Raw genomic sequence first — 15,706 nt, forward strand, 5'->3', positions numbered from 1 at the left:
AACACATCCGCTTGTTGTGTACATTATTATTATCGCGTTTCTGCGGAATATCGTGTTAATGCACACAAAAATTTTCACGGTTGATATGATTCGATGTTGTATTATTGGCTTTATTGGCCAGATTCTCTGCGTGCTTCTTGTCAGACGAATTCGACCGTTACAACCGCAAAATTGGCTTCTGGGCAGTGACTAAAGGGACGTGAAGGTGAAACGAAATCACTTACCAGCAAAGTCTCGCGAGCACCTGTCTCGAATTGCCGGGAACAAGATCTTGTAGATACCTCCACTCGCGTACAGTTGCACCTGCCACGATTTTCCTTAATCGTTGGATTCTGTAAGCTTTTTGTACCGCGTTGCGATAAAATTAAGAAGGAATGCATTTTATTATCCAGATTTTTCCGTTGCAAAATTCGAAAAGCCTTATTCTTTTTGTCTTTTGCTTTTAAAATACCATGATAAAGAAAAGATGTGAAAAGAATGTATCGAAAACGGTTTACATATTCAGCTACACGCGATAATTCGTGATAAAAAATGATATACAATAACTTATGTAATGAGACTTGACATTAGAGTTAAGAATATTTTTAAATTGTGTGCTAGAAAAAGATCACGTTTTGCACGAAACGCTATAAAAAGTGATATTAATTTTCGAAAGATATCCGAGTAAGGATATGATAAGGATAGGAAGAGAAAATGATAAAAGCTTCTCATATAGATAGATCTTTTTTTTTTTATAAACAATTGGGGTCACAATTCACTTATGTTAGTTAGTTAGTTTTTTAGACTCTCTTATAGTTACAGTTTTTTTTTATATATAATTATACATAATATAATATTGTCGTTACACATATATAATTTTATATCGCGAAGTGTCGACTGAACGTGAGGCATGATTCACTAGGTGGACTCTCTGTTTTATCTTTCTCTTTCATCCTTCATTCTGCAGAACGCACGTACACACACTCTCATGCATATATCACACGCACACAAATATCGGGAATCGTCGATCTAATTCGTGATTTCTATATATTTTTATAGTACTCTACGACATGACAATTTTCAAATGTCTGTCACAATTTCTATCGCATATACATACATAATCTAATTATTATAGATAAGAAGTACACGCTAAGTTATGTTTACTGAGATCATACTAATACATCACAGGGTTACATAAACATTAGATTTTTCTCTCTTTGCTATTTTTTTAGTTTTCTTCACGACAGGCACCACGCGTCCCGACTTTCTCAGATCTTACGAGATTCCAAGATTCCTAAGTCCTGTTTTTTTTTTTAATCCAGCGGTGACACCGTAGAGTATAAAGCACTATTTTTATTTAATTTCGCAATATGTCATTAAAGATGGTAAATAATCTTTTTATTAGAACTTGAAACGTATCACGATCCTGCTTTCTTATCGAGAATAATTGTCAGAAAGATGTACGCCACAGTAACATCGCCAGATTAAATTCACTTGATTTTTTTTCAATGACTTGCTGCACTAATGTCGAAATCGCGAGGTGCCGCATCTGCCGCAAACATAATAATCAATGATAGTTATTTTTCAACTGATCCAACTGCTATTTCGTGCGAATTTGGTGAAACTCTGAATTTTCTGTTCCGCGCGGAAGAAAACGAACATTGTTATCAACGCGCACGTTTAATCTTGATTTATTGTTTGCATTTTTTTCGACGCTTCTCTCCCACATGCTCGATGTTACGGGCGGGCTTTGAAAAAAATAGCTTGTAACCACCAGTCGTATTTTTGGGTTATAATCTCAAAAAGGAAATGGCGAACAGGAAAAAGTATCAGGAAGAGCAAGATACGATAGGATATTTGACGAAGATCGCGTTAAAGGGGCGTTAACAAACAAAAAGTCGCGTATGATAAACAGCTACCATTATAAAACTCAATTAATATACAATTAGATAGTACACTAATATTTTATGCTTCATAAATTCGTTGTCGACGAACGAAATAAACGCTCGCTTCGCTATTTGCACTGGAATCCTTCTACACTGTGAAATGCTTTATTCTTGGTCTCAATGATGCCTGTCCTAAAGGAAATGATGCTTCTCTTCGTAATTATCAATTACGAAAATAAAAATTTGCAAGCTATTAACCTCTTGTTAGATAAGCTAGAAGTTTGGTTTCTGGCGCACACAATTTCTCGTTTTCCTTTTAATTTATATATCATCATGAAAGAAATTTGTTTCCTCTTGAGATAATGGATATATTATGTGACTGACAAAAGGTTAATGCCATTGTGATTAATTCAACATTCTTGACGAAGATATTATACCAGAATCATCGAGTATGTTTTCTTTTTTTAAGATTAGATTAGGTTAAATCTCTAAAAAGCTTTCTACTAGCTTTACGTTTAATCAATCGTAGTTCAAAGTCATAGATTTTTATGTAAGCTGTTACATTTGTCTGAATCAATTGAAACGCGGAAAATTATAGAATAGTTAAAGCAGTGTCTAAATAAATTTTCAAGAGAATATTGCGGCGAAACCGAAGAATCCAATTTAATCGAAAGTCACGTTAAAATGTTAAAAAAAAAGTTCGCTATTTTAATTCGCAACGTAAAAGAAATGAGAATTATATGAAAGAGGAAATATTAAACTTATGTTTTTCCGTAAAAACTGTGACGATTACGACGATTACGTGTCTCTCGCATTATCTGCCGGAAATAAATGCGATATGGGGACAAAGGGGAAAAGGGAGAAAGGAGATGACGGATCTTCTTTTTTTTTCTGTATTTAATAGGTAGAGAAGAAAAAATCACGGGGTGATTTGGCATCGGCTGTACTTTCTTAAAATCGTACAGGAGATCAATGCTTAAACTTGGGTAACGAACTACAGCTAAATCATATATCTTTTCTTCCTTAAAGCTGGTCGCATTCTGGCCACGGAATCGCAACCGCTCTTTTGCACTTTTCTTCTTCAGATTTTCGCAAAAACTGAAAAATATTCGATTTGAGAATTCCAAATAAAGGCTCCTAAAACTTTTTAATTTGGAAATTCGAAATCGCTTTGAAATATCGCGCACGTTTCAAAGACCCGGCGTCGAAACTGGCGCGATATATCTGCCACAGGACTATTTTCAAATAGAATTTTAATATCTTCACAGCGATAGAATTTCATCACCGGGTTAGAACGCAGCAATCGCAAGTACCGAAATTCCATGGACCAGCTCAAGCATCCCCTTCAATTAGATCCAATGAATACACGCGATATACTCTGTTCTATATCTTAGTATCTAATCAACTAATTCCTATGAGAATAGCCTATATAAACTTGCATGTATTTCTTAGCTTCTCTCTCTCTCCCTCCCTCCCTCTCTTGTCTTTCTCTCTCTCACACTCACACTCTCACACACCCACACACATTCTTTTTCTCTCATATAACGTGTTTGTGTAACGACATTGTTTAAACATTTTTCTACGAACGTTTCAGAAACAAACAAAGAATATATTACATTAATTAATTTGGACACAAATCATATTACTTTATCTACAATCTAATTTTTATATTTTCCTTAGTATTACTTACTCTATATTCTAATACAGAAAAAAATGTGACATGTATTATAAAAAAATAGCGACGAGAGTCATATTCTCTTTCTCTCTCTCTCTTCTTCCCCACCAAGCGTCTTCCGTTTTCTTCTCATTACCTCGTCTCATTGCCCTTTCTTGATTGTTGCTACTATTCTCATAATCCTCGCGGTATTACAAAGCTATACGCGGTATTACAGACGAAGATACACGTGATGGAGAACGGCGTTACTTTCCCGTTTCTAATAGACTTTTTTCTTTTTTTCTCTTCTTTTTATTCATCCATTTCCGTCTGTTTCGCCTGTGCTCATGACGGATAAAACTATATTGAATGGCACAGCCAACGCGGACCTCGCGCCTCCTGTCCGAGTCCCTGCCTTCTTCTTTCCCCGTTATTCCACACGCCGGTTGCAGTTTCCCACTTCCAGTACTGTCTCGCGTTGTATACGAACGAGGTGGAAGAAGACGAAGTTCGAATGAGAAAGCTGAAGGCTTTTAGCTGCGTATCTGACCCGCGTTGCGAGCGATCTTCTCCGGTGGCTCTATCATGCTCTTTGTGCCATTTAGGCCGCGCTTACGACTCTTCATGTAATCTGGAACAGACAATGAAAAAAGCGTGTCTTTACACAACCGAGGCGACAAAAGCTCGTCAAAGAACTAGTTGAGTACAATCTAAAGAGAAACTTATTTGAGTAACGTTTAATTTTTAATATAAGAGAGTCTCTGTGAACTCTCCAAAGCGTATAGTAAAACATCTTAGTCGCATATAAGACATCCTACAAATTTGACAGTAATTTCGTAATTATTATGATCTTATAAAAGTATTAATATTATTTATTATATATAGTTCTTTTATTATTTATTATATTATATTTATTATATCATTTATTATATATAGTTCCTCTCTAATATTTACTTCTATTTATCAATATATTTATCATATAATATTTATCAATATACATTGCATCTGGAGTGAGTTGAAGTGGCTCGGAACGCATCTGGCGGACAGCGTAAATAATTCGCAGCTTATCATTTGGCTTTGATTTCTTATGATCGCATGCAATGCCACGCCTGACCTTATGCACAATCCAGCTTACTCCCGACCGTATGCATGCAAAATCTTTCCTCTCTGATAACCTTCGGAATATTATATCGCACCGTACCCGCTAATTATATCAGAAGATAAGAGCGTAAGGTCAGGATTTTATATTGTTTTTATTGCACGCTCAAACCCAGTTGCAATTCTCAGACAAATATTTTCGTTGCCGCGTATCGAATTAGACTCGTGACATCTCGTGCGATAAAAAATGTTTAAGAAATGATCGAGTGCTCGAAAGGTATAATGGATATTTGAATCTTTAAAATATAAAATTTTACTTTCTATAATTATACATAAAAATTTATGGAAGTCACTACAAGTTTTGAACAAAAATAACTGTCGGAAAGAAGCTCGCTGATCGTGACTCACAAATCGATACGCCCAAAGGTTATACAAAGGCACCCCTTTAGAATACCATTTGGCGAAGTTTCCACGCGATGAAAAATATGTGCATCTGTCCAATTCTCTAGCTCCCTCCCCCGTACCATTGTTGGGTCGTCTGCCGAGCCACGTGACAAAAATTATGAAAATTGCACGGCCATCTACGTTTCATATATTTCTCTACCATTATCCTTATTATTTAAATTAAAATTATTTTCAAGTTATTATTTAAAATATTTTGATGCACATTTATTTATTGTTATATTTATGCTATATTACGAATGTTACAGAGTTTACAGACCTCTGTCCCGAAATTCAGAAACCTATATATCTTTTCAGCAATCAGCAAACGAACTTAAAATGTGCGTTACCGCGGATTCTTCAGGATTCGAAAGTTACCAAATAAGAAACCGAATCGATAGGGGGTTCCACAATAATTTCTCTGCACGATGCTTTAAATTATATCTGCGATGAGATATGCGGGCGCTAATCCTGATTTTAAATGCCGATCCTTTTCGCCAACGATCCGTCTGCCGCCCCTGGGGTTCGTAGACAGGGGCACGCGATTGCGTGCACAGCTGATGCCCCCCCCCCCTCCCCGCCGCGCGTGCAAACACTCGACGTACACGCGTCACGCGGGAGATACAAAGGGCCCCCGAAATGGGGGAGAGTGAGAGGGGAAAGACATGGGGGTGCACTCGGGGCCAGCAACCCCATATGGATTTCAACAGCTGACCGCGCGGCTCATTAATAAAGTACGTTAGGAATATCGTTCGGCGCCCCCATAGCTGGGTATCCCCGTAAAGCAAAATACGTTACGAACTCGTTACTTCCTCGAATGAATTAAGTGGTGGCGCAGATAGGAAACCCAATCCATTCCCATCCAATCTAACACGTGTGTACACGATGCCCCGGAAGTCGCGCACTTCCTTTCCAGATAGCGAAAGACGAACTAAGAAAAACGGCCGTTTAAATAACGAAGTTTTCATGGCGCAGGAACCGATTACTTAATGAATACTGACCTCGGATTAATATCGGGTTTTCTTTAAAGATACTTTGAATTAGCACTTGGTCTTTTACTCGAAAAGGTAAACGAGATGAAATAAAGTATCGATGCGTCATGAATGTGACGGTAAGCGCGGATGAACGTCGATCTCCGTCGATTTGCGGTATAAGTGGCGCAGTTTCACTTTTTCGCGTTGCAGTGAAAATATAAACAAAGGCGTCGCGTGCTGGCGCAACGTGTGAAATGTGTTTACACGCATGTACACGCGTGCGCGACACATGCCGCGTCACGTCCAGAAATAGTTGCGTCGCGTGGGTGGTGTGCATGGCCGAAAAATAAATGAAAGAAAAAAGGTAGAACCGTGAGGTTTTACAACTTCGATAAGATGGCTGTGTTGCAAACACACGCGATGTGCACGGAAACTAAAGTTTCTTCGAAATATTCGAAATCGTATAATTTCCATTGTAATTCCGAATAGGAACGTCTTTTCACTACTTTTGACTTTACTACTTTTTTTTACATTCGAGTTCAATTTTTGTGATTATAAAGATCACTTAACGCTATTCACATTAATTTATACTAATTTAATGTTGATAGGTTTCTTCTCTGGTCGCGCCATACATTTTGTTTCATTCGTAAATAGTTATGAGTTATCTATTTTGAGTTATCATGATTTATCGTTATTGAAATTTAGGTAATGTTTAATGAAAAAATTTCGAATATTGCAGTTTTTGCGTGCGACAAGTAAGTTGAAAATAAACAATTTAATTAGTTAATAAGTGTTCTTCCTTTTTTCTTCATAAAGCGGATCGATGCTTATCGTCTTAATCGTTGTATCGCTCAATTATGTATTGACTCAATCTCTTCTCATCTTGGCACAATCGATTAATCGTTATCAAACAAATTTCCAAAGAACGGCGATTAAGCTCAAAATTAACACTGCAAATCGTTAATGATACACATCGCTCACGTGTGAATATATAAAGCGTCAGCAAAACGATAATTTGGTGCGCGAGAGTGATAACACGTGTACGGGTGGATCGTGTATGCAATTATGATTACCGATACCGTTTCTTCCGTCTCGAGTAACTTCCTTGCAAATGTTATTGCAAGCGCATCCTCGTCGCGCTTCTCTCGATGAATAATGGTACGAGCTAAATGTACCAATGCCTGGACACGTACCTATGTCTGGACATTTTTATCATTTTAGTCCTTAAATAAGTTAAAACGCGAATTAAAATTAAAGAATCAACTTAAAAATATTTTTCTTGTATTATATTTTTATCTTTGATTTTATCTTTGATTTTCGCGGTGTACTTATTTAAAAACTAAAATAATAAAGATGTCCAGATATAGGTCTTAAATGTCCCGGCATTTACCTTATTTGTTCCGAAAGCAACATGAGAGGTCAAGTTTATCGAATTTATTTTACAATTTTTAATAAAAAATTTTGAACACCGTTACGTACATCGCATGAACTTATCGCGTCCGTTTTACAAATTTGTTATATTATCTCAAAATGGGATTTGCGCCATTTATTATTGACATAAACATCTAATGCACTATTATTTTAATTGTGTCATCGCTCGCGGTGTAGACGGACGAACGATTTCGCTTATCCGTGAATAAAAAAAAATGTTTTTATATATTATCAAAGCCTCTTTTCAACGTTATCGCGGCACGCGATAATATAATTCCGATAATATGTCGCGTTTCGTCAGCAGAATTAGGTTTTATTGACACGTAAAGCAAGAAAATGATCGTGCGCTCTACATACAAAACGTTGAAACGTAATGTTGCCTACGTATAAATATCAGAGACTAGGGAAAATAAAATTTGAAAACTAGTTCAAATGAAACTTCCCGTCGTTTTGCTCATTGTTATGCAAAGATACGTTACAATTATACAAACGTTATACAAAGATATGAATAATATGGAATATCGTGAGGTAAAAGTATTCTTCGACACCAGAACCGCTATTAATTTTTGTCACACAAGTGCCGGTTCAAATCTACACTCTCGACGTTTTGTCCATCCATATGCAAAAGTGACCAACAGTAAGTAACGCTGATAATATTTCGAAATACACGAGCAACGAAATGCAAACGCAATTCTCGTTATTATCAGGTGCTGACGTAATTATGCGCGAATTGTGACGACCTTCCAGCGAACGAATTGGATTGACCTAGGCAACGCCGCTTCCTACATAAATACATCGAGCAAATTAACCGCGATAAACTTTAGTTAAAGCCTGATCTACAATGTGTTCTTTGCTTTCTGTTTTCTGCTCTTACCTCTTTGCGACTATCTCGTATTTCGCAATTCCGTCGCGTAATGCGATGTTTTTTGTTCTCTGTCGCCCAAGATAAAAATTGACGAACTTCAGAAGAGACAAGAAACATCACGTTACGCGACGGAATTGCGAAATACGAGATAGTCGCAAAGAGGTAAGAGCAGAAAACAGGAAGCAAAGAACACATTGTAGATCAGGCTTAAATGTCGGCTATCTTTCGGTATAAAATTATTCTGCGATTCGTACAATCGTACAATATATACGACGTATAAAATTATAAGTATTATAACTCCGTACCGGAAGCGAGCACGCGAGCAACGAATCGCATCTTTCCATAAAAGTCTGCTTTGTAGCCGACTGTAGGATAACTTTTGCACGTCCTTATTCTATGGTTCCTGTTAACAATGTTTTAAAATTAAAAATCCAAAAGTTCCATCCAGTTATTTTTAAAGCAGATGATTAATGTTCCAAAATTAGCGATGGAACTAATTCCCTCCAACAAGATTCTGACAAGACCGTCGAGCAAATGATCGATGAAGGCAAGCTGATAATATTTGGCTGATATTTGGCGAGAAGCGAGAACCGACGTGAAAACAATGCGAATTATTTTCCTCTCGATCGTCTGGCGCGTCCAACGTGCATAATACAATACAGGTGTAAACAAACTTTATCACGCCCGAAGCTTCTGGCTTCAGAAGATATGCGCGATGTGAGTTACGAGCAGATTAGAGGCGTGAAAACCAAAGATACGCCAGGCGATCGGAGGCGAAATGTGCCGCGCGCGTCGCGTCGCGTCGCGTTGCATCGCCGTGAACCGCGACACGCGTGATTTCATCGGAATAATCTGCAGCCGCCGATCAAGCGAATATATCGTCGAGTTGATAACGATACCGTTAATTTCGTACGCGAGCGGACCAAACGGATTCCGAAAACAAACATCGCGCCCGAGTGCATTTATATAATCGGACGGAGATCCCATTGCCCAAAGGCGAACGTACGCCTCGGGCGCCGTTAACAGTTTTTATCAGCTATATTTCGCGCGGTATCTAGATCTTTTTTTCCTCAAAGCGTTTCACAACATCGAAATCGAGGCGCCAAGTGGCGAAATGTGGCGTCCGTATCCGTTAAAATTGTCGGAAGTTGAATGAAAACACGCGTTATCGCCGAAAAAATGAGGAAATATCGAAAACAGCGAGTCTATTGCGTGCTATCTCGACTTATTCAGCGGCGTAGATACTTATTTAGAATGACATAGACGAATACGCGAGAGAGACTCACCGGTGATCGTGGACTGTTTCCTCGCGGCATGGGGCAGGACGGGGGTGGTCGGCTCTATCGCGCATCTCTTCCTCTTAGGCTCCGCGTCCAGGAGTTGATTGGGGGTCGTGGCTTCGCCGATCTCGGGCACTCGCGGCTCCTGCGGCGGCGTCCTCTCGGCCGTCGGCGTGGCGACGACGGTCTCCATTTGCTCGGCGATCCTCGTGGTCATCATCGCTGTCAACGACGTCGTCGCTGTCATCGTCGTCGTCGTCGTCGTCGTTGCCGCCGTGGACGGTGACGACGGGGACGTCGAGGAGGAGGCGGTGGTCGACGCCGTCTCGTCGAAGCGCAGCTTGCGCGGGGTGCCGGGCGCGTGTTTCCTCAGATACGGCATGCCGCGCAGGGCGTAGGGCTCCGGCACGACGTCGTGCTCCGTCAGCGGCTCCCACTCGTAACGCGAGTTAGATCGCGGGACACCCAGCTGAAAGTTGAAGCCCCATCGATCGGCATCGAGCAACGATTGGGCCCGTAATTCGCGCTCGGCGAGCGCCCGAGCCGCCGCGTGGTCCACCGGCCCGAAGAGATCGCGTCGCACGCGGGCGAGCGCGGCCCTGCTCGGCGCCGCTCGTCCGCCTCCGCCACCGCTACCGCCGCCGCCGCCGCCGCCGCCGCCGCCGCCGCCTAGGTTCCTGCTTATTTCCGTCATCATCGCCGGGTTCAGCACTCGTGCGCTCATATTTCGTCGCGCTCTATCGCCGCCGCGTTCCGCAGCACAACGGCAAACGTTTACGCGCCGTTTCCAGAAAACGAATAGCACCGAAAAAGTCCGTGGGCGCGAAAAATCGACAGATAAGGAACAAGCACCCACTGTCTCTCTCTCTCTCTCTCTCTCTTCCTATTCTTCTTCCGTCCTTGCTTTCTCTCTTTCTCGCTCTCTCACTCCCCTCCCTTCCTTCACTGCACTATCGAGAGAGTTGTGACACGCGCTACGCGAGATAAGAGATCGCTTCTTCTAGCATTGGCCGTGACGCGGGAACGATGATGACTCCTTCCAGGAATCGCGTCCCCGCTGCCGCCGCCACGGCCGTCGTCGTGGGACGTTGAAATAATCGCGGCTACGCACCGCGGACGGGAACGTGGCAACGCCGCGATCCGTGGCGCGACCCACCGAATTTCGAATAATGGCCGCGCTGCTGCTGCCGCCGCCGCCGCCGCCGCCGAGCGTTGACCAAGGCGCCGCTTCTCTTCTCCCTCAGATCCGCGTCCTCGCCGGCGTGATGGTCGCGCGACGTCCCCCGACGGTGACGCTCGTCGCGATAGGCAACGACGATGATGATCCTCGGCACGGTCCCCGCCCGGGGAAGCGTGGATCATAGGGCGATGCGTGCACGGCAAACAGCAGCCGCGCTTGGCAACACGGGGGAGGGTGGCGGGGGACACACACACGGTTACTATGTGCCAGACAAAGATAGCGCGGCGGCGAAAACAAACTCCGCCTCGCGCGCGCGAGAGGCGATTCCGCTGCACCGCACCGGGCTGTCCCGAACAGTCAAGGCCACCGTGGAGGAGCTCCAAAATACCCCGCTCACCGTCCAACACTATCTGGTATCCCGCGGTTCACTCTCCTCGCAAGTCGCAACACGCAAGACGATTCTCCTTCGGCGTAGCCTCCGGTCGACGATCTGGCAACGTCGCGCGGCCGCACTTGCGCGTGAGTATCCGAGCGACGGCGAGAGAGCGTGTTACGACGTATCCCGCGCGAATTTCGTCGTCTATCGTGGCGATCGTCCGTGACGCGAGCCGATCTGTCTATTTCTCTCTCTCTCTCTCTCTCTTTCCTTCCTTCTTTCTCTTTCTCTCTCGTTCTCCGCGTCTCGCACTCCCGCACGAGACACTGCCACTCACAGCCGAAACGCGATAACGCAGTCCGTAGTCTTGGCGCGAGGAAATTCCATAGAAAAATGTTATTGCACACGGCCCGCAGCAATATGCCGATCCGCGGTGGGGGAGTCCAACCGAGTTCGCCTCTGACACCGCGCGTAAATAAGCACGGATAATAAGAGCACGCCTCGTCGTTTCCCGCCAAACAAACGCGACTGTCAAGGCACGCGCGTGGCCCACCGGGGGCTGGAAGGACGTGCGAGGCACGATTGCGCAGTTACGTGACGTCGTACACGACGATATAACCGTGCGTGATTTGGCGGCTCACGGAGCTGCGCAAAGACACGTAGCTAACACGAAAAGCGCTCTCTAGCGACTGAAGCGTGCTTCTCTCATTGCGAGCAACCGAGCCTCCCGCGAGCTCGGCATTCTCCGCCGCGGCTCGGCTCGGCTCGGCTCGGCGGTTCTCCCCCCTACCCCTCCTTGCCGCCGCCGCCGCCACCACTGTGAGGCCAATCACGCGGCGAGCGGAGGAACGAAATAACCGCCATTCGCAACGTATAGTCCCCTCGACCTGACTGCGCGTACGGTCGGACTCGTCCCGTGCGAACGCGAACCGCGTGCGGAAAGATTGTACAGTTATCGGCCCCTACCACGGCATGGGAGAGCACGGCCAAGCGGAATACCAATCGCGATCTCTGCTCATGCTCCAATATTCCAGCTTTCAGACTTTGGGGGGACGAAATTTGAGGACTCGTTGGGTCGGATTCTTAATGGGATTACTCGAGGGAACGATATTACGAGAACACTAATGAAAAACTATCTAGCTCTCGCGACGATTTTTCTTTCGAAAAAAAAAATTAAATTTGTTTTTTATTTTGTCATAGAATTATCACTGATTTCAATTTCTCGATTATTTTACGATAGAGAGATATCGTCACGTGAGAGAGATATACTCTCTCTCTCTTGCGCCTTTCATTCACGTTTCTCGCTCCGTGATGTAATTAATGAGGCCACGTACAGGATCGGGATCGAAAATGTCGTCGGCCGTGTCAAATTAATTTAATTGTGCCCTTAATTCGTCGTTTTAATTGTCCTTCACGCACTCGTGCTCGCGCCGCTCGCGGATAGCAGCGGCGCGTCCCCCTTCCAACGGGGAACGCGGTACCCGGTGGGGAACGAAAAATAAATAGGTCCAGTCTCCAAAACAACGCGACGCAATCTTATCGCGTGCGTATATTCGGTAGATTCTCGTGTTTGCACGACGCGACGCGTTACGCACGGTGAATTTATTTGCATACCACTCGGATTATCGCCGACGTTTAATACAGCGTGATAGACTCACCACGCGCAGTCCGAAGGACTGTTACATTGAACTACTGTAAAGAAATAAGACGGCGTTATCATAATTTTGTTAAATCCCTCTGATTCGACGCAGCAGGAAGTATATAAGAAAAGTTCTCGCTGCAGGTTTTTCGAGAAAATGTATTATAAGTCGCGTATCAATTTGATACGTCATCATATTTACATAATGTTAAATGTTGGTGATTCGATTATTAGCATTTACTGCCGAAATCAATCTCGATTGATTTAATAATTCATATTTTAGATTGCTTGACGTCAACAACGGTTCAAAATGTAGCTTGATCATTTTAGAGTTTAAACTCTTAATAGCGAAAATATTAAACGATTTTCCTCCAGAGTACCTAGTCGGAGTCGCGAGAATCGATTTATAGGAGGAAATTTGAAAGTTTTAATTCATAAAATCTAGAACAAAAGTTCTCCGTCGGTTTTCGATCTTTCGAACGCGACACTCCGTTCGATTCTGTGCGCGCGAAACTACAGCGCTTCGTGACGATTGTGCGCGCGTCACGGCGCCGAGTGCGATGACATAAAATCAACGGGACGAATCGAGACTTTTCATTGATAATTGTCAATTTACTCCGTTGTGCTCGTCTCGCGCGCGGCACGCGAGGGGACACCTACGGGAAACAGCTCCGCGTGCTCGCCGACGCGACGCTCGGCGCGGCGCGGCGGTGCAACTCGCGACGAGCGAAGCGTAGATAAACGATCCCGGAGTCCAATTGGAGAGAGAGTTTGCCACGCGGCCCGGCATTCAATCTTGCTGGCGTGTGTGTACGTGTATGTGCGCGTGTGTACGACTTGCTCGCACGCCGCCATAACGTGGCGCGAATATTTCGAATATTCAAACGTGAGTTGAGGATGCTATTTTTTTCCCACATGGTATCCCGGCTCGATTAACGATTAAACGTAGCGGAAAATGCCCATCGAGTCGTCATGCATATCGTTTTCAAGAATCTATAATATGCAAAATAATCTTGCATTCTACAGGGATAAAAAAAATTGTGTAAAAGCTATTTCTTTTGCGTATTGTCTTTAATTAAGGTTATCTTTAATTAAGATTCTGAATGGGGAAGGCCACGACGCGCAAACCTGGCGTCGGTGCAGCGCGCTGTGCTCCGAGGAAACAAAATCCCACGCAGCATCCAGGAAGTGGTGAGGGGTGACACCGGATGCATTTCAATGAGGGGAGACGGGCGAAAACGGGCCTCGCGTAAAACAATTCTTTCTGCGTTTTTGCAGAGAGACCACCGTCTCTCATTCATTGTCCACCGCAGGAGTGCATTTCAGCGAGGTGTCTGGTTGCACAGGTCGCGCTTTGTAACCCACAATAAAGCGAAAGGTCTATTATCTGTTTCCTGCGATATTTGTTGCGAGATAACGTTGACAGGTTTCTCAGCGAATTTGGTGGATAATTGAAGAGATTTATGATGTTCAAACTACTGTGCGGAATGCAATAATTAATTGAATCGCTTTTCTTGTTACGTTTCCGTTTTTAATGTTCAGTAGTTTCGGATACAATTGTTGAAAGATTATTTAATTTACCACTATATGTTATTGGACGTAGCTGTCGACAAAGTGTTATTTATGCAGCTTTAGACGTGTACGTGTCGTTGCGCCGATTACTGACGATTAAAAAAAAAAAAACATTTCTCGTCTCATGGATAACGCATGGATATCGCACATGTGTGTTCGTAAGTCAGCCAGATTATTTTCAAAGGAAGCTGGTGTTTATTCGCAGGCGAGGCGCGCGACCGGAAGGCGCATAGCCGCATCTGCATCGCGTGTTTACCACCGAAAGAGAGTCACCTGTTTCATCATTTCGCTATCAAAGCCGGACTCTTACCTGAAGCCGCCGCCGCCGCGTTATCTCATCGCGTGCTAGCGACAACGGGGACAAAGCTGCAGCCGCGATAAATCACCTTTATCGAGCTCAAGGTGGTGAATCGAGATCGAGGTTGAGAACGGGTGCACTGTTCCGAGATGCGAGAAGCCTACTTTCCTCCGAGACACGCCGGTGTCTGATGAGATAAATGTTTCATGCCGAGCAGCGATAAATCGGTCAGTTTACGTATACGTCAGATCGACGACGTTAAACCAACTGTTTAAGAATTGGGCTCGGTTAAACTTCAGTCAACTTTGATTGACGTTCGCTGAAACGTTTGATTTTTGTTTTACGACTACGCGAAAATACTCATAACGCGAGAAACATATATAAATATTCGAAAATTTCTTCCTTTGAACATCTGTGATCGTGATTCGTTCGCGGAAGGCTCTCTTTATCGGAAGGATTCTCAATGCTCGGTCAGAATAATGTGTGTGGTATACCTTGTGCGGCAAATATCCTTTGTCGTCGTCGCGATTGTGCCCACTTCCGTGGGAATTCGCGGAACGGAAGTGCAATTTCTGGCTGGTACTGCCGTGGTGGCCAGCTTCCATGGCGGAGCAGCGCGAAGAAAAAACGATCTTTAAAGAAATGATGCCAGGTGCAACGTGCACTCTCGCGCCTTCTCACGGCAAGTACTCTGGATTATTTCAACGAAATCGTGATACTCGTGGTATCAACTCTCGTACGGCGAATGTTTTATGAGGGAAAATAGATAAACAATAATTAAAGGCGATTCACAGTTATATGATAGTGTAGCATTTAATCTGTAATTGATAAACGAGATTTTTGCGAATTGCGTACCGAATACTGAAAAAAATACTATTCAAAAGACTGATTTTTCTTCTCTACAATACTACAGATGCCTTGCTACAAATGCTACAAGATACTTGCTCGTCGTGAGGCAGATGTTTCAGCTTAGCATAGTATAAATTAGGTCACGCATAACTTCCGTATAATCAGAATTGCCAAGCGCATATAA

The 15,706-nt window shown here is 43.4% G+C and overlaps 1 protein-coding gene across 1 annotated transcript; it reads right to left on the reverse strand.

The window, feature by feature from the left end:
* Positions 1 to 710: 710 nt before the first annotated feature.
* On the reverse strand, positions 711 to 11,863 carry Dap (cyclin-dependent kinase inhibitor dacapo). The gene is made up of 2 exons (XM_071707864.1): positions 9,615 to 11,863; positions 711 to 4,150 (listed from the first exon to the last, which is right to left on the reverse strand). Exons 1-2 carry the CDS (start codon positions 10,330 to 10,332, stop codon positions 4,053 to 4,055), a joined length of 816 nt encoding a protein of 271 aa, XP_071563965.1. The 5' UTR covers positions 10,333 to 11,863; the 3' UTR covers positions 711 to 4,052.
* Between the last annotated feature and the right edge of the window lie 3,843 nt (positions 11,864 to 15,706).

This window comes from Temnothorax nylanderi, unplaced genomic scaffold (genome assembly GCF_030848795.1).
Source record: "Temnothorax nylanderi isolate EJ_2023f unplaced genomic scaffold, tnyl_v1.0 TNYL_tig0004_pilon, whole genome shotgun sequence".
NCBI lineage: Eukaryota > Metazoa > Arthropoda > Insecta > Hymenoptera > Formicidae > Temnothorax > Temnothorax nylanderi.

Excerpts from the sequence above, each read along its gene's own strand:
- Dap (XM_071707864.1), bottom strand. The coding sequence starts at position 10,332 with ATGAGCGCACGAGTGCTGAACCCGGCGATGATGACGGAAATAAGCAGG. Across the intron at positions 4,151-9,614 it reads GAAACAGTCCACGATCACCG|ATTACATGAAGAGTCGTAAG; the intron begins GTGAGTCTCTCT and ends TGTCTGTTCCAG.